The sequence below is a fragment of the Salmo trutta genome, chromosome 32 (genome assembly GCF_901001165.1).
Source record: "Salmo trutta chromosome 32, fSalTru1.1, whole genome shotgun sequence".
Taxonomy (NCBI): Eukaryota; Metazoa; Chordata; class Actinopteri; order Salmoniformes; family Salmonidae; genus Salmo; species Salmo trutta.
Window position 1 is genome coordinate 933,651 of NC_042988.1, and position 18,997 is coordinate 952,647.

An 18,997-nucleotide genomic window follows, 5' to 3' on the forward strand; every position below is an offset into this window, starting at 1 on the left:
CATGGATTTTAAAGTAGTCATCAACATAAGGAAATTGTAGTCTTTTTTTCACCCACCGTTTTACCAAAATGCAATGACATGGGGATTTATTTCTTTATTTTCACATTGAATTCAGCTTAGTTGACAACTCAACCAAATCCAGGCTGTATTACATCCGGCCGTGATTGGGAGACCCATAGGGCGGCGCACAATTGACCCAGCGTTGTCTGGGTTTGGCCGGGGTAGGCCGTCGTTGTAAATAAGAATTTGTTCTTAACTGACTTTCCTTTAAATTAAGGTGTAAAAAAAAATATATAATAAAAATAATAATAATCTAAACTAGACATTTGGACTGTTTCAGTGGATTCACTAGTAACACACACAGTGATACTCGGACTGGATGAACATTGAGGTTGAAGAGCACAGCCCTCGAGACTAGGTTTGGGCACCTTTCCCTCATATCAAAGAAGGGTGGAGCACAACTAGAACATGTGCACAGTGGAAGTTGTAGTTCATTGGTCAGGGCAGAAAATGTAGTCCAGGGCCTGTCTTTCTGCTGCAGCCACATTTGGATGCCAGAGGTCCACACTGAAAATCACCCGTGGCCCGTCCTCTGCCACCCCTTAACGAAAAACAAAAACAAGAAAACATACACTAAGGCTGAGATTCAATCCAAGATGTGTTATAGAGCAGCACACTATACAGCCAACAATGCGCTTTTTAAAGACATTTTCCCCGACGTTCACAGAGATTGCATTCATGGTAAGAATGTTGTCTCAAAAAGAAATTACCTTTAAAAGTCTGTTATAGTGTGCTGCTCCATAACCCAGTTCAGATTGAATGCCAGTCTTTGTACAGATAATGCACTTGTGATTATGGAATTAGCTTCCAAAATTGAACAGAGTGGATGGGACTGTAACCAATGCTCACACACAGTCAGAATTCTCAGAACTGTTGTCTGCGAAACTACTACTTACGGTACCATCTAGTGCTCTAAAAAGACTAAGTCTTGTTTTATGGTCAGTTTTTTTTACGTTCAGAATGAGAGTGTTGGCTATATAGAAACAATAACACTCAAATTAAACATTATTAAACTAAATAATGGGGGTGTACAAAACATTAAGAACACCTGCTCTTTCCATGACAGACTGACCAGGTGAATCCAGGTGAAAGCTATGATCCCTTATTGATGTCACCTTAAAGAAGGATTTTTAAGCCTTGACATGGCTTGTGTATGTGTGTCATTCAGAGCGTGAATGGGCAAGACACAAGATTTAAGAGCCTTTGAACGGGGTATGGCAGTAGGTGCCAAGCGCACTGGTTTGAGTGTGTCAAGAACTGCAACGTTGCTGGGTTTTTCACACTCAACAGTTTCCCGTGTGTATCAAGAATGGTCCACCACCCAAAGAACATCCAGCCAACTTGACACAAGCATTAGTCAACATGGGCCAGTAACCCTGTGGAACGCTTTCGACACCTTGTAGAGTTCATGCCCTGATGAATTGAGGCTGATCTGAGGGCAAAATGGGGTGCAACTCAATATCAGGAAGGTGATGGGGTCAACTTTGGGGTCATGCTAGGGGCTGCACCAATTGATTGATGTATTATAATAATTGATTTTGCTTATGTTGTATTATTAGAAGGTGAAGGGCTATAAGGACCCTCCCTCACTACATCTATAGGGTCCTGGACTACAGATTATAAGGTTTAATATTGTTCCACAGTTCTTTTCTAGTCTCTGCCTCTTATAAGAAACGGTCTGAGAGATGTGTGAGTTATTGCAGTCAAAACAGGGTGTCTGTGAGAAAGCGCCTCAAGGCTAAAAGAGATGAATAGACACAGAACCCTGCAAGGGAGTGAAAGAAATAAGAGACAAGTCAGACATACCACTATAAAGCAACTTGGGGAGTGGAAAATTACTACTGAGCCCTTAGAAAACACTGGAACTATTGTTCTCTCCTGCAAGTTTGTAAAACTGTATATGCATGGGCTTGGTCTCATGAGTAGAAGTAGTAGAAGGTGTTGACATAGGCAGTTACATCACTAGGGGTTGACTGCAAGCATATTAAAAGCAATTTGGACTTTTCCTATTTTGCAGAACTCAGGAGAGACATCAGTTGTATGTTTGATCTTTGATCTTTGACTTCTGTCTACAGCTGTATTTTGATTAAAATTGTTATGATTTATAAGTGCACATTTTGAGTATTCCTTATTTGTTAAGTAAATAACAGAGCCCAGAAAAGTGGAACCAACAAAGTTGTTCCTAATGTTTTGTACGGAGTGTACTGTATATCAGCCTAATCGAGGTGAAGATTACATCATACATTTCGTGCATCTAATGGTAATGTCCGCAATAGAAGCCATTTGTGGTTTTGGCAGCTCTAACGCAGTTACACCTCTGACACAGCCTAAACGAAAGCAATGCGCTTGATGGCTAACGCAGGTTCCTGCTGATCTGATTGAATCCTGGCCTAAGTTTATATCTTAAAAAATAAATAATGTACACCACTGGTCAAAGGTTTTACAACACCTACTCATTCAAGGGATTTCTCTATTTTTACTATTTTCTACATTGTAGAATAATAGTGAAGACAGCAAAACTATGAAATAACACATATGGAATCATGTAGTAACCAAAACAAAGTGTTAAATAAATCAAAATGTATTTTATATTTGAGATTCTTCAAATAGCCACCCTTTGCCTTGATGACAGATTTGCACACTCTTGGCATTCTCTCAACCAGATTCATGAGGTAGTCACCTGGAATGCATTTACATTTACAGGTGTGCCTTCTCAGAAGTTAATTTGTGAAGTTTAATTTCTTTCCTTCTTAATGCGTTTGAGCCAATCAGAAGGTAGGGGGTATACAGATGATAGCCCTATTTGGTAAAAGACCAAGTTCATGTTATGGCAAGCGAGCTCAAATAAGCAAAGAGAAACGACAGTCCATCATTACTTTAAGTCATGAAGGTCAGTCAATATGGAACATTTCAAGAACTTTGAAAGTTTCTTCAATTGCAGTCGCAAAAACCATCAAGCTCTATGATGAAACTGGCTCTCATGAAGACTGCCACAGGAATGGAAGACCCAGAGTTACCTCTGCTGCAGAGGGCAAGTTCATTAGAGTAACCAGCCTCAGAAATGGCAGCCCAAATAAATGCTTCATAGATTTCAAGTAACAGACACATCTCAACATCAACTGTTCAGAGGAGACTGTGTGAATCAGGCCTTCATGGTCAAATTGCTGCAAGGAAACCACTACTGAAGGACACCATTAAGAAGAAGAGACTTGCTTGTGCCAAGAAACACGAGCAATGGACATTAGACTGGTGGAAATTTGTCCCTTGCTCTGGAGTCCAAATTTGAGTTTTTGGTTCCAACCGCTGTGTCTTCGTGAGACGCGGTGTGGGTGAACGGATGATTTCTGCATGTGTATTTCCGTTAAGCATGGAGGAGGAGGTGTTATGGTGTGGGGGTGCTTTGCTGGTGACAGTGTCTGTGATTTATTTAGAATTCAAGGCACACTTAACGAGCATTGCTACCACAGCATTCAGCAGTGATATGCCATCCCATCTGGTTTGCGCTTAGTGGGACTATCATTTGTTTTTCAACAGGACAATGACCCAACACACCTCCAGGCAGTGTAAGGACTATTTTACCAAGAAGTTGAGTGATGGAGTGCTGCATAAGATGATCTGGCCTCCACAATCCCCCGACGTCAACCCAATTGAGATGGATTGGGGTGAGTCGGACAGCAGAACGAAGGAAAAGCAGCTAACGAGTGCTCAACATATGTGGGAACTCCTTCAAGACTGTTGGAAAAGCATTCCAGGTGAAGCTGGTTGAGAGAATGCCAAGAGTGTGCAAAGCTGTCATCAAGGCAAGGGTGGCTACTTTGAAGAATCTAAAATCTAAAATATATTTTGATTTGTTGAACACTTTTTTGGTTACTACATGATTGTTATATATGTTATTATATGTTATTTAATAGTTTTGATGTCTTCACTATTATTCTTCAATGTTAGAAAATAGTAAAAATAAATAAAAACCCTTGAATGAGTAGGTGTTCTAAAACCTTTGACCGGTAGTGTATGCCTAGCCATTTCTGAGAACACTAACCTCGAAAGCCATTGACCAATTTATGAAGGTTGATATTGCTAGTAATATAAATTGGAACCGGCAATTTTTTTAAATACACTGCTAAAAAAAATAAAAGGAACACTTAAACAACACAATGTAACTCCAAGTCAATCACACTTCTGTGAAATCAAACTGTCCACTTAGGAAGCAACACTGATTGACAATAAATGTCACATGCTGTTGTGCAAATGGAATAGACAACAGGTGGAAATTATAGGCAATTAGCAAGACACCGCCAATAAAGGAGTGGTTCTGCAGGTGGGGACCACAGACCACTTCTCAGTTCCTATGCTTCCTGGCTGATGTTTTGGTCACTTTTGAATGCTGGCGGTGCTTTCACTCTAGTGGTAGCATGAGACGGAGTCTACAACCCACACAAGTGGCTCAGGTAGTGCAGCTCATCCAGGATGGCACATCAATGCGAGCTGTGGCAAGAAGGTTTGCTATGTCTGTCAGCGTAGTGTCCAGAGCATGGAGGCGCTACCAGGAGACAGGCCAGTACATCAGGAGATGTGGAGGAGGCCGTAGGAGGGCAACAACCCAGCAGCAGGACCGCTACCTCCGCCTTTGTGCAAGGAGGAGCAGGAGAAGCACTGCCAGAGCCCTGCAAAATGACCTCCAGCAGGCCACAAATGTGCATGTGTCTGCTGAAACGGTCAGAAACAGACTCTATGAGGGTGGTATGAGGGCCCGACGTCCACAGGTGGGGGTTGTGCTTACAGCCCAACACTGTGCAGGACATTTGGCATTTGCCAGAGAACACCAAGATTGGCAAATTCACCACTGGCGCCCTGTGCTCTTCACAGATGAAAGCAGGTTCACACTGAGCACATGTGACAGACGTGACAGAGTCCGGAGACGCCGTAGAGAACGTTCTGCTGCCTGCAACATCCTCCAGCATGACCGGTTTGGCGGTGGGTCAGTCATGGTGTGGGGTGGCATTTCTTTGGGGGGCCGCACAGCCCTCCATGTGCTCGCCAGAGGTAGCCTGACTGCATTAGGTACCAAGATGAGATCCTCAGACCCCGTGTGAGACCATATGCTGGTGCGGTTGGCCCTGGGTTCCTCCTAATGCAAGACAATGCTAGACCTCATGTGGCTGGAGTGTGTCAGCAGTTCCTGCAAGAGGAAGGCATTGATGCTATGGACTGGCCCGCCCGTTCCCCAGACCTGAATCCAATTGAGCACATCTGGGACATCATGTCTCGCTCCATCCACCAACGCCACGTTGCACCACAGACTGTCCAGGAGTTGGCGGATGCTTTAGTCCAGGTCTGGGAGGAGATCCCTCAGGAGACCCTCCGCCACCTCATCAGGAGCATGCCCAGGCATTGCAGGGAGGTCATCCAGGCACGTGGAGGCCACACACACTACTGAGCCTCATTTTGACTTGTTTTACGGACATTACATCAAAGTTGGATCAGCCTGTAGTGTGGTTTTCCACTTTAATTTTGAGTGTGACTCCAAATCCAGTGTCACGACAGTGACGGATGGTGGCGCCCCTCCTCGGCCGGGCGGAGCTCGGTGGTCGTCGTCACCGACCTACTAGCTGCCATCGATCCCTTTTTGTTTCACTTTCGTTTGGTTAGGTCTAAGTAGGCACGCACCTGTTTTGGGTTAGTCATTAGTAAGGGGGGGTTATTTAGGTTAGCGTAGGATGTATGTGGTTGTACGTGATTGTGTTGCTTGTCCGGGTTTTTTGTGTGCGAAAAGAACGTGTACTGAGTTTTCCTTCTGCCAGTGGTTTATTTTATTTGTGTACACCATCGCAGAATATTTAAGGGCTGCGCCCCTATACTTTGACGACCACATCCAGTTACTTCAAATAAAGAAGTGTGGTCACGAACTCTCTGTCTCCTGCGCCTGACTCTACCTCTCCTGTTGTTCTTCGAGCCAGCCCGTGACATCCAGACCTCCATGGGTTGATAAATTGGATTTCCATAGATTATTTTGGGTGTGATTTTGTTGTCAGCACATTCAACTATGTAAAGAAAAAAGTATTTAATAAGATTATTTCTTTCATTCAGATCTAGGATGTGTTGTTTAAGTGTTCCCTTTACAGACAGCTTACAGACGGTAGGCAATTAAGGTCGCAGTTATAAAAACTTAGGACACTAAAGAGGCCTCTTTACTGACTCTGAAAAACACCAAAAGAAAGATGCCCAGGGTCCCTGCTCATCTGCGTGAACGTGCCTTAGGCGTGCTGCAAGGAGGCATGAGGACTGCAGATGTAGCCAGGGCAATAAATTGCAATGTACGTACTGTGAGACGCCTAAGACAGCGCTACAGGGAGACAGGACGGACTGTTGACAGTGAGAGGATGTTTCTTTTTTTGCTGAGTTTATATATATATATATATATATATATATGCATGCTCACATAAAATCTATTGAGTCAAACAAAATTAAATATCTATATCACAGTATATGCCAAAAGGGGTCACCTTAAATAACCATCAGGCACAATTGAGGAAAGAATAGATAGAAAACAGGCACAACAAAATAACAAAAATAAATAGATAAAACAGTGGTTAATTGACTTTTTTCCCTCACAGTTTCTGCAGTTACTTATGAAAACCATGTCTACATATGTTGAGCAAAAACTGTGATGATACAGTTCTAGAAAATAAGAAATATTTACTTGTTTTATTGGAGGATTCATTTGCATCATGAGGTCACCTATCAAAAAGCTGTGATCGTCCCGCAATGTAATTTGTCTGTTTTGCTATTAAGATAGTGCTGTCCAAATGTGTGTGTGAATGCACGTGTGCAGTTTAAAGCAGCAAAGACCAGTTCTGACCCAATTTTGACCCTCCCTTTGTTCAGGGACACATTATTCCATTTATGTTAGTCACATGTCTGTGGAACTTGTTCAGTTTATGTCTCAGTTGTTGAATTTTGTTATGTTCATACAAATATTTACACATGTTAAGTTTGCTGGAAATAAGCGCAGTTGACAGTGAGAGGACATTTATTTTTTTGCTGAGTTTATAAAATCACATAAAATAAAATAATGGCACAGGACTTAGAAGCATATTTTGTCAGCTAAATGAACAAGCCTACAGCATATGTCATGGAGCATAGCAAAAGAACATACTGTAGGCCTACAGTAGACAAACTCATATTCTGAAATACATTTTCTTCATATCACGTTTCCATCGGCCTGACTAAAATAAATAATGGCTCTATTGTGATGGTGTACATTAAATTGATTTATTATCATTTTTGTCAATGTAGGATGTTCCAAAGGCACCCATCAGCCGTGTGGAGGCCTGGAGACGCTAAACATGATTGTTGACTAACGGTCAATTACCATGAGACAAACAGTCTTTTGCATGGCAATAACCAGTTGACAAAATGTCATGACTGCCACAGCCCTAGTCATAATATGACATTCCCTTTCAGTCAGTCAACTCCAGTACAACATATTATGGTGAAATAGAATCTGGCCCCATGCCGACCCAAAAGGATACTAAGCCCTGCAAGATGCGGCAGTCTGGGTATTGCTCTGCCTAGTGACTTTCCCCTGTCCCAGCTGTAAGCACACTGGGAGCAGTGACATCAAAGTGATAAAAACTCACAAAAGTGTGTGGTGATGCCCAACTCCTCTCAGCACAAATGTCTCCTACAGTCAACCCTTCTGTGACAACAAGCCTCACTCGGTTAAGCTGGTAAGATGTGTCCCGGTAATAGGCTGGCACCCAGTAGACCCAGTGAAAAACTGTTTTTATACCCACCAGTCATGGGTGCCGGTGCCACAGAACCTTACAAGGTGCTGTCTGTCCATTTTCCAGCTGGCAAAATATTCTGTCAAAGTGGAAGAATTTACATAATTATTCAACCCCCTGAGTCAATACATGTTAGATTTACCTTGCCATAGATTTTCAAGCAAATGTAAGTCAAAACTAACTCGGCATTCACTGTCTTCTTTGGTAAGCAACTCCAGTGTAGATTTGGCCTTGTGTTTTAGGTTATTGTCCTGCTGAAAGGTGAATTCATCTCCCAGTGTCTGTTGGACAGCAGACTGAACCAGGTTTTACTCTAGGATTTTGCCTGTGCTTAGCTCCATTCTTTTTCTTTTTTTATCTTGAAAAACTCCCCGGTCCATTATGATTACAATCATACCCATATCATGATGCAGCCACCACTATAATTGAAAATATGGGGAGTGGTACTCAGTAATGTGTTGTATTGGATATGCCCCAAACATAACACTTTGTATTCAGGACAAAGAGTTCATTGCTTTGCCACATTTTTTGCAGTATTATTTAAGTGCCTTTTGCAAACAGAATGCATGATTTGGTTAGTATTACAAAGTTTGGTTAGTATACAAAGTTGTTGATCCATCCTCAGTTTTTTCCTATCACAGCCTTTAAACTCTATAACTGTTTTAAAGTCACCATTGGCCTCATGGTGAAATCCCTGAGCTGTTTCCTTCCTCTCCGGCAACTGAGTTAGGAAGGATGCCTGTATCTTTGTAGTGACTGGGTGTATTGATACACCATCCAAATTGTAATGAATAACTTCACCATGTTCAAAGGGATATTCAATGTTGGCTTTTTTCCATATTCAATGTCTTTTTTTAGGTCTATCAATAGGTGCCCTTCTTTGCGAGGCATTGGAAAACCTCCCTGGTCTTTATGGTTGAATCTACGTGTGAAATTCACTGTCCGACTGAGGGACCTTACAGAGATGAGGTAAACATGCAAAAACCTGGTTAATCCTTAAGAGTCTTGACGCACCTGTGAAATAATAAAAATATTCCCCATCTAAATCTGTCAGTTTAAGCTAGAGATATCAGTTCTTGCATGGAATGAGTCTCAATCCATGGCATCCGTCTCTGTTGGCCTTCCACATCTGTGGTGGAGGGTGGCCGAGCTACAGCAATGTTTCTCAGACCATGAGACAATACAAAAATCAGTTCTCACAAAAACGTCTGTAGTGTCCAAAGTAATATGTGACTCGTTTCAGAAACTAGGCGTATGTCGCTCGTCACTACTTCACAGAAGCGCCATTTAAACAAACTTTTTTTTTAAATCCAAATGCATTTCTTGGCAGAAATGCATTTCCGGAACATGTGAACTTTCATGTGCCTTAATAACAAACCTGTATGCCATCTGTAAATGCAAATACAATTGTAATATTACGAGCCTAGTTGGTTCAGCCACGGAAAAATACGGCATGACTGGCTGAGATAATGAGTGGGCTGGACATGCCAAGAGATGAGTTCGGATTGGTCTGCCATGTAGCACGTTTCTGTCTAAAACATGAGCTGGTCAGTTTGAAAATCAGTGGTATGATAGCTAAAGAGATGGAGAAAAGTCTGCCATTTGATTAGCAAATATGCAGACAGAGTCGAACAGAGAACACACAGAAGGCTGTTGTATGAAACACCTGTCTCCGGATTACATCTTCAAACTAAGGGTAACCATGGCATCCGTGACAGAGAGGGAGAAGCGTTGATCCATGTATATGGGTAAGATAGTCTAGCAAGCTACATTTTCAGATATTACACGATACTAAATTGTCAGAAAGTAGTTTTCTTTTCAAGTTAAAGTGTACTGTTAGCTAGCTAGCTAATGTTAGCTGGCTGGCTAGCTAGCTAACGTTACACGTATGATCTGTGTAGTAATATTATTCGTATCTCAGAGCCATTTGCATTCCTAGTTATAGCCTAATGTTAGCTAGCTAACATTGAACCTGGTTGGTTAGCTACCTGCAGATTGATACAGGGTAGTACTACTATGAGTTGGGATTATGGTTTATTGCTTAGCTAGCTAGCTACATGTCTAAACAACTATGCAAGTAACCACTTAAATAGAATGTGCATGATGTCACTACAACAACTGTCGATAGACGTACTGTAGCTGGTAAAGTCGATCTGGCTATCTACTCCGATTACAATGCACTCTCTTCAGGTGTGCCAGAGCGCGGAATAACTGACAAATTTACAAACGCTCAACACCCGTTGAAAATGGCCGGTGTCAGTAAACATTAAATATTGAATTAATTAATTAATAATTCAGTCACCAATGCTCTGGATATCATTTTAAAAAAACTATCTAACCAGCGCTGCTAGGGCGAGTAAAATGGTCAGTGTCACGCCCTGACCAGGTGAACTCGGGTATTTTGGGTCAGGGTGTGTCATGTTGGGTATTTTTCCTTGGTTTGTTTTATGTTTATGTTTTAGCCTTGTGTAGGCTCTAGGTGGGTTATGTCTATGTTGGGTTCTGTCGATTCCCAATCAGAGACAGCTGTCGCTAATTGTCTCTGATTGGGATCACATTTAAGTTGCTGTTTTCCCCACGCTGTTTGTGGGGTGTTGTCTCTTTGTTTGAGCACGTAACGTATCGGCATTTTCCTTGATTTTTGAGTACATGTTTAATTCCAGTGTGTTGAATAAACATGTGTTCGCTCCCAGCTGCGTTTTGGTCCGCTTCCTCGTCACCAGGCGACGAACGTTACAGTCAGAGTGAGCTCTTCTCTCATTTGTGTCAGGAAGTAGCTAGCCAACATTAGCTTGGGTGCTTGACTATTGTTGTTCGGTCAGAATGCTCGGATAAACCCTACAGTCGTGGCCAAAAGTTTTGAGAATGACAAATATTAATTTCCTCAAAATTTGCTGCTTCAGTGTCTTAAGATATTTATGTCAGATGTTACTATGGAATACTGCAGTATAATTACAAGCATTTCATAAGAGTAATGCAATGCTACTGGCGGCAGAGAAGTCAGGCACAGGAGAGAGGAAACTGATTTACAACGGTTGTGTTTAATAACCATAAACCACCGTCAACAGAATAATACAATAAATGGGTCAAACAAAACCCGGTAAAATAACAGCATACCGTGCACAAGCACTACAACAAACAATTACGGACAAGGACATGGGGGGGAACAGAGGGTTAACCTCCCTGGGCAAGGTGGGACGCTTGCGTCACCTGAGTCAGATCTCCATACTCGTCCTGAGGTGCGTGCTGGCCGTTTGTTGAAGACTGTGCCTGTGCCCAGAAACAGGCCTCCTGCATGTCTTCCCAGCCCTGCACGTCCTGTGCCTACGCCCAGAACCAGGCCTCCTGCATGTCTTCCCAGCCCTGCACGTCCTGTGCCTATGCCCAGAACCAGGCTTCCTGCATGTCTTCCCAGCCCTGCACGTCCTGTGCCTACGCCCAGAACCAGGCCTCCTTCAAGTCTTCCCATCCTGGTCAGTTCTGTGCCTCCTCCTAGGACCAGGCCACCAGTGGGTCTCCCCATCCTGGTCTGTCCTGTGCCTGCTCCACGGACCAGGCCTCCAGTGGGTCTCCCCATCCTGGTTAAGCCTATGCCTCCTCCTCGGACCAGGCCTCCAGTGGGTCTCCCCATCCTGGTTAAGCCTGTGCCTCCTCCTCGGACCAGGCCTCCAGTGGGTCTCCCCATCCTGGTCTGTCCTGTGCCTGCTCCACGGACCAGGCCTCCAGTGGGTCTCCCCATTCTGGTCCGTCCTGTGCCACCTCCCAGGACTAGGCCTCCAGTGGGTCTCGCCAGTTCGGAGCCGCCAGAGCTGCCCGCCAGTCCAGAGCCACCCGCCAGTCAGGAGCTGCCAGAGCCGCCCGCCAGTCAGGAGCTGCCAGAGCCGCCCGCCAGTCAGGAGCTGCCAGAGCCGCCCGCCTGTCCGGAGCTGCCAGAGCCGCCCGCCTGTTCGGAGCTGCCAGAGAGGCCCGTCTGTTCGGAGCTGCCAGAGTGCCCCGCCTGTTCGGAGCTGCCAGAGTGGCCCGCCTGTTCGGAGCTGCCAGAGTGGCCCGCCTGTTCGGAGCTGCAAGAGTGGCCCGCCTGTTCGGAGCTGCCAGAGTGGCCCGCCTGTTCGGAGCTGCCAGAGTGGCCCGCCTGTTCGGAGCTGCCAGAGTGGCCCGCCTGTTCGGAGCTGCCAGAGCGGCCCGCCTGTCCGGAGCTGCCAGAGCCGCCCGCCTGTTTGGAGCTGCCAGAGTGGCCCGCCTGTTCGGAGCTGCCAGAGTGGCCCGCCGTGCCGGATCTGCCAGAGTGGCCCGCCGTGCCGGATCTGCCAGAGTGGCCCGCCGTGCCGGATCTGCCAGAGTGGCCCACCGTGCAGGATCTGCCAGAATGGCCCGCCTGTCCGGATTTGCCAGAGTGGCCCGCCTGTCCGGATCTGCCATCGCTGCCCGCCCGCCGGGCGCAGCCAGGGTCATCCGCCAGTCGGGCGCAGCAAGGGTCGCCCGCCAGCCGGGCGCAGCCATCACCGCCCGCCAGCCAGGCACAGCAAGGGACACCCACCAGCCGGGCGCAGCCATTGCCGCCCGCCAGCCGGGCGCAGCCAGGGTCGTCCGCCAGCCGGGCGCAACAAGGGTCGCCCGCCAGCCGGGCGAAGTCAGGGTCGCCCACCAGACCTTTGGCGCGGCCAGGTGCGCCACCTAAGAGAACTACGCCAAGGGTGGGGCAGAGGCCACGTCCCGCACCTGAGCCGCCGCCGTAAGAAGGCCCACCCAAACCCTCCCCTTCAGTGTCAGGTTTTGCGGCCGGAGTCCGCACCTTGGGGGGGGGGGGGGGGTACTGTAACGCCCTGGCCATAGAGAGGGGTTTTTTGTTCTTTATTTTGGTTAGGCCAGGGTGTTACATTGGGTGGGCGTTCTATGTTCTGTTTCCATGTTTTTGTATTTCTTTGTTTTGGGCCGTGTGTGGCTCCCAATCAGGCACAGCTGAAGTTCGTTGTTGTTGATTGGGAGTCACACATAAGTGCATGTTTTTCCGTTGGGGTTTTGTGGGTAATTGTTTCTGTCATTGTGTTTCACCTGACAGGACTGTTTGGCTGTCAGTTTCTTGTTTTGTTTGTATAGTGTTCTTTCTTAATTAAATATGATGAACACTAACTCCGCTGCGTTTTGGTCCAATCTCTCTCACGGCAGTCGTTACACAATCGCAGTGTCAGATTTTAAAATAGCTTTTCGCCGAAAGCACATTTTGCAATATTCTGAGTAGATAGCCCGGCCATCATGGCTAGCTAATTTGACACCCACCAAGTTTGGCCCTCACCAAACTCAGATTTACCATAAGAAAAATTGGATTACCTTTGCTGTTCTTCGTCAGAATGCACTCCCAGGACTTCTACTTCAACCACAAATGTTGTTTTGGTTCCAAATAATCCATAGTTATATCCAAATACCGTCGTTTTGTTCATGCGTTCAGGTAACTATCCGAAGGGTGACACGCGAGCGCATTTCGTGACAAAAAAAATTCAAAATATTCCATTACCGTACTTCGAAGCATGTCAACCGCTGTTTAAAATCAATTTTGATGCTATTTTTCTCGTAAAAAAGCGATAATATTCCGACCGGGAGTCGTTGTTTCGTTCAAAGAGAGAGAAAGTAAACATGGTGTCGGCTCGTGCACGCGCCTCCAGTCTCATTGTCCTCAGATCGACCACTTACAAAATGCGCTAATGTTTTTCAGCCAGGGCCTGCAAAGCCACCATTCATCTTTCTGGCGCCTTCTGAGAGCCTATGGGAGCGTTAGAAAATGTCACGTCATGCCAGAGATCCCCTGTTTTGGTTAGAGATGATCAAGAAGGCCATGAAATGGTCAGAGAGAGCGCTTCCTGTTTAGAATCTTCTCAGGTTTTGGCCTGCCAAATGAGTTCTGTTATACTCACAGACATCATTCAAACAGTTTTAGAAACTTTAGGGTGTTTTCTATCCAAATCAAACAATTATATGCATATTCTAGTTACTGGGCAGGAGTAGTAACCAGATTAAATCGGGTACGTTTTTTATCCGGCCGTGCAAATACTGCCCCCTATCCCCAAACAGGTTAAGTTGATGCAGAGTCAATATTTGCAGTGTTGACCCTTTTTTATCAAGACCTCTGCAATCCGCACTGGCATGCTGTCAATTAACTTCTGGGCCACATCCTGACTGATGGCAGACCATTCTTGCATAATCAATGCTTGGAGTTTGTCAGAATTTGTGAGTTTTTGTTTGTCCACCCGCCTTTTGAGGATTGTTTCCTGGCCATGGACCCAAAATATCGATGTTTTGTTCCCCGAGCCACTTAGTTATCACTTTTGCCTTATGGCAAGGTGCTCCATCATGCTGGAAAAGGTATTGTTCTTCACCAAACTGTTCCTGGATCGTTGGGAGAAGTTGCTCTTGGAGGATGAGTTGGTACCATTCTTTATTCATGGCTGTGTTCTTAGGCAAAATTCTGAGTGAGCCCACTCCCTTGGCAGAGAAGCAACCTCACACATGAATGGTCTCAGGATGCTTTACTGTTGGCATGACACAGGACTGATGGTAGTGCTCACCTTGTCTTCTCCGGACAAGCTTTTTTCTGTGTGCCCCAAACAATCGGAAAGGGGATTCATCAGAGAAAATGACTTTACCCCAGTCCTCAGCAGTCCAATCCCTGTACCTTTTGCAGATTATCAGTCTGCCTCTGATGTTTTTCCTGGAGAGAATTGGCTTCTTTGCTGCCCTTCTTGACACTGGGCCATCCTTCAAAAGTCTTCACCTCACTGTGCGTACAGATGCACTCACACCTGCCTGCTGCCATTCCTGAGCAAGCTCTGTACTGGTGGTGCCCCGATCCCGCAGCTGAATCAACTTTAGGAGAAGGTCCTGGCGTTTGCAGGACTTTCTTGGGCATCCTGAAGCCTTCTTTACAACAATTGAACCGCTCTCCTTGAAGTTCTTGATGATACAATAAATTATTGATTTAGGTGCATTCTTACTGGCAGCAATATCCTTGCCTGTGAAGCCCTTTTTGTGCAAACCATATTTGACAGAGGAAGAACAATGATTCCAAGCACCACCCTCCTTTTGAAGCTTCCAGTCTGTTAATCGAACTCAATCAGCATGACAGAGTGATCTCCAACCTTGTCCTCATCAACACTCACACCTTTTTTGGGATTCAGTTCATTTGCATGGCAAAAAGGGACTTGCAATTAATTGCAATTCATCTGATCATTCTTCATAACATTCTGGAGTATATGCAAATTGCCATCATACAAACTGAGGCAGCAGACTTTAAAAATTAATATTTGTGTCATTCTCAAAACCTTTGGCCATGACTTTATTCCTCGGCCAGAGCATCCAGTGTGCGCTCTGAACGCTTAGAGAGTGAAATGTTCTGAATTTACGAACGGACAATCTGACAAGGACTTTACGAAAGCCCAGAGCTCACTCTGGCACTCCACATTAAATTTACGAACAGACCCGTAGTTATCAACCAGCCTTTAGTCTTGAAATCTTTGGTTGTTTAGTACATAGCCTCACATGTGAATCCTTAAAGAGATGGGTGGAGCTAAAGCTTAAGAGGGTGTGAAAGATGCTGAATGAGTGTAGACAAAGAAGAGCTCTCCAGTAGGTACCAAAAATATTCAAGGGTAATTTTCTCAAAAGTGAAGTTACAAGTTTATCAACTTTCAAAGCAGAACTACTTTCCCATTGTTCCTCAACTGTAGTGTACGATTTATACTTTTCTAGCTCTGAGTCTCTACATTTATCCAATGTAAAAAAAACATTTAAAATGTTGCTACGTAAGACCGAGTGGAGCCGGTTGTTCACATGTGACCACTTTGTGGAAAGATGAGATGCTCACGAACACGATGGTGTTCTCCGTTTTGCTCTATGGCCCTCATAAGACCCAGGGGACTCTTCTGAAGTCGATAACACCGATGTGCCAACTTCTTTCTGTAGCGCACAATACGAACGAATACGAACTAATAGGGATATTAACTAATATAACCCTACTGTGGAAAGGGGAAACTCTCACAAACACGACGGTGTTCTCCATTTTGTGACTCGTCTGAAGGTAACCCAGTATGGAGGTAGTTTTGTGCCAACAAAAATAAAGGTGTTCAATATGTGTCCAAAAATCTAAAACATTTCCTAGATATAGGACAGACACTTCAAAACTGTATTCCTTATAATTAATTTTTTGACTGGTCTTTTTTGCCATGTATGAATTCAATCAAATGTTATTTGTCACATGCACTGAATACAACAGGTGTAGGTAGACCTTACAGTGAAATGCTTACTTACAAGCCCTTAAATAAGTGTTAAGTAAAAAATAAAAATAAAAAATTATTAAAGAGCAGCAGTAAAATAACAGTTGCGAGGCTATATACAGGGGGTACTGGTACAGAGTCAATGTTTGGGGGCACAGGTTAGTTGAGGTAATATGTACAGGGAAAGGGGGATACCTAGTCAGTTGTACAACTGAATGCATTCAAATGAAATGTGTCTTCCTCATTTAACCCAACCCCTCTCAATAAGAGAGGTCTGGGGGGTTGCCTTAATCGACATCCACGGCGCCCGAAGAACAGTGGGTTAACTGCCTTGCTCAGGGGCAGAACGACAGATTTTTGCCTTGTCCACAATCATTTCCTTTGTCTTGATCACATTGAGGGAGAGGTAGTTATCCTGGCACCACAAAGGGGATACCTAGTCAGTTGTACAACTGAATGCATTCAAATTAAATGTGTCTTCCGCATTTAACCCAACCCCTCTGAATAAGAGAGGTGCGGGGGGCTGCCTTAATTGACATCCACAGCGCCCAGGGAACGGTGGGTTAACTGCCTTGCTCAGGGGCAGAACGACAGATTTTTGCCTTGTCAGCTCAGGGATTCGATCTGGTTACTGGCCCAACACTCCTACCCGCCAGGCTACCTGCCGCCCATGTAGGTAGAGTTAAAGTGACTATGCATAGATAATAAACAAAGAGTAGCAGCAGCGTATAAGAGGGGGGGGGGGCAGCCGTTTGGTTAGTCTTATGGCTTGGGGGTAGAAGCCTTATGGACCTAGACTTGGCGCTCCGGTACCGCTTGCTGTGCAGTAGCAGAGAGTCTATGACTAGGGTGGCTGTGACTACAGTCTATGACTAGGGTGGCTGGAGTCTGACAATTTTTAGGGCCTTCCTTTGACACCGCCTGGTATAGAGGTCCTGAATGGAAGGAACCTTGGCCGTACGCACTACCCTCTGTAGTGCCTTGCGGTCGGAGGCCGAGCAGTTGCCATACCAGGCAGTGATGCAACCAGTCAGGATGCTCTCGATGGTGCAGCTGAGGAGCTAAGGACCCATGCCAAATCTTTTCAGTCTCCTGAGGCAAATAGGCTTTGTCGTGTCCTCTTAACGACTGTCTTAGTGTGTTTGGACCATGATAGTTTGCTGGTGATGTGCACACCAAGGAACATGATGCTCTCAAACTGCTCCAGTACAGCCCTGTCGATGAGAATGGGGGCGTGCCCAGGCCTCCTTTCACTGTAGTTCACAATCATCTCCTTTGTCTTGATCACATTGAGGGAGAGGAAGTTATCCTGGCACGACACAGCCAGGTCTCTGACCTCCTCCCTATAGGCGGTCTCATCTGTGTCGGTGTCATCAGCAAACTTAATGATGGTGTTGGAGTCGTGCCTGGCCATGCAGTCATGAGTGAACAGGGAGTACAGGAGGGGACTGAGCACGCACCCCTGAGGGACTGATGCTCTCATGCATGCTTCAGTGTTGCTTGCCTCGAAGCAAGCACAGAAGAGGAGGGAGTTGGGACGGTTTTATGACTTAACAGCCGGTCATAAATAGTTTGTAGAGACTCTCCTTCTGGCTCCCTAGAGTGGGAAGACTAAAATCTCTTTGTTACAGAGAGACTTTTGCCGCCAAAACCGTTTCTCTCAAAGAGAATGAACTTTGGATCAGTAGTCATAAAATAGGAATGTTAAGAATGGTCCGGGGGATCTAAAGAATAATCCTGTGACATTGTTTATTATTTTGTGATGTGATTAAGGATGGTATAACAAAGTAACTAAGTTAGGAAAGAAAGAAGTTAGGAAGGAAACATCTGTCAAGTTTACATCTAAATGTTGAATAAAATAAATGATTAAGTGTCACACCCTGGCCATAGAGAGGGTTTTGTTCTCTATTTTGGTTAGGCCAGGGTGTGACTAGGGTGGGCATTCTATGTCCTTTTTTCTATGTTTCGGTATTTCTTTGTTTTGGCCAGGTATGGTTCTCAATCAGGGACAGCTGTCTATCGTTGTCTCTGATTGGGAACCATACTTAGGTAGCCTTTTCCCACGGGGTTGGTGTGGGTAGTTGTTTTCTGTTTGGTGTGTTCACCTGACAGAGCTGTTGCGTTTTGTTCCACTTTGGTTTTTTGTTTCAGTGTTCAAGTTATAATAAACATCATGAACACGTACCACGCTGCGCTTTGGTCTACTCCTTCTTCCACAGACGACCGTTACATTAAGTATGAGAGTATTTTTGAAAAGATTTAGTTTTCTAATGAGATAATTGTTTTTCATATAAGCTTTGCACAGTCAGTAGCCACGCCCAAGTAAACTCAGAGTTTGTGTCAGCATGATGGAACGCCCACTTTGGCCAGAGTGCGTAGGAGAGTTTACAGTCATTTGGTGATTTTCAGTAGCCTATACTGTTCTCTTTGAAGTAGAAAGAAGAATCGATATAAGTTTAAATATTAGACATGTGTAAGCAGAATGAAGGCTGAGCCCATGTGAGTGTACAAAGCTGGATCAACATCGAGTCAGCTATTAGACATGTAAAAAACAGAACGTAAGCAGAATCTGTGTGGATGAGGCAAGGTAGACCAACAAGACGTGACTGGTCTGTGCCATATCTGATCTTGTGAAGGCTACTGGACATGCACATGGGTTAAAACCTGTTCGATTTACCCTAGGATAGGGGGCGCCACAGCGCATTTTGGAAAAAAATCGTTCCCATTTTCAACGGCCTACTAATCAAAGTCAGAAGCTAGGACATGCATATACTTATTTTATATGGATAGAAAACACCCTAAATTTTCTAAAACTGTTTGAATGGTGTCTGTGAGTATAACAGAACTCGTATGGCAGTCAAAACCCCGAGACCGATTGAACCAGGA

General features: G+C 44.9%; 1 protein-coding gene across 1 annotated transcript in view; it reads right to left on the reverse strand.

Annotated features, from left to right (window-relative positions):
* Nucleotides 1-274: 274 nt before the first annotated feature.
* Nucleotides 275-18,997, reverse strand: part of LOC115170725 (aspartate beta-hydroxylase domain-containing protein 2) — a 105,936-nt gene continuing 87,213 nt past the window's right edge. Inside the window, exon 6 of the mRNA XM_029726965.1 lies at nucleotides 275-601. Coding sequence (XP_029582825.1) covers nucleotides 492-601 — 110 coding nt within the window. The 3' untranslated portion in view covers nucleotides 275-491. The remainder of the gene's footprint in view (nucleotides 602-18,997) is intronic.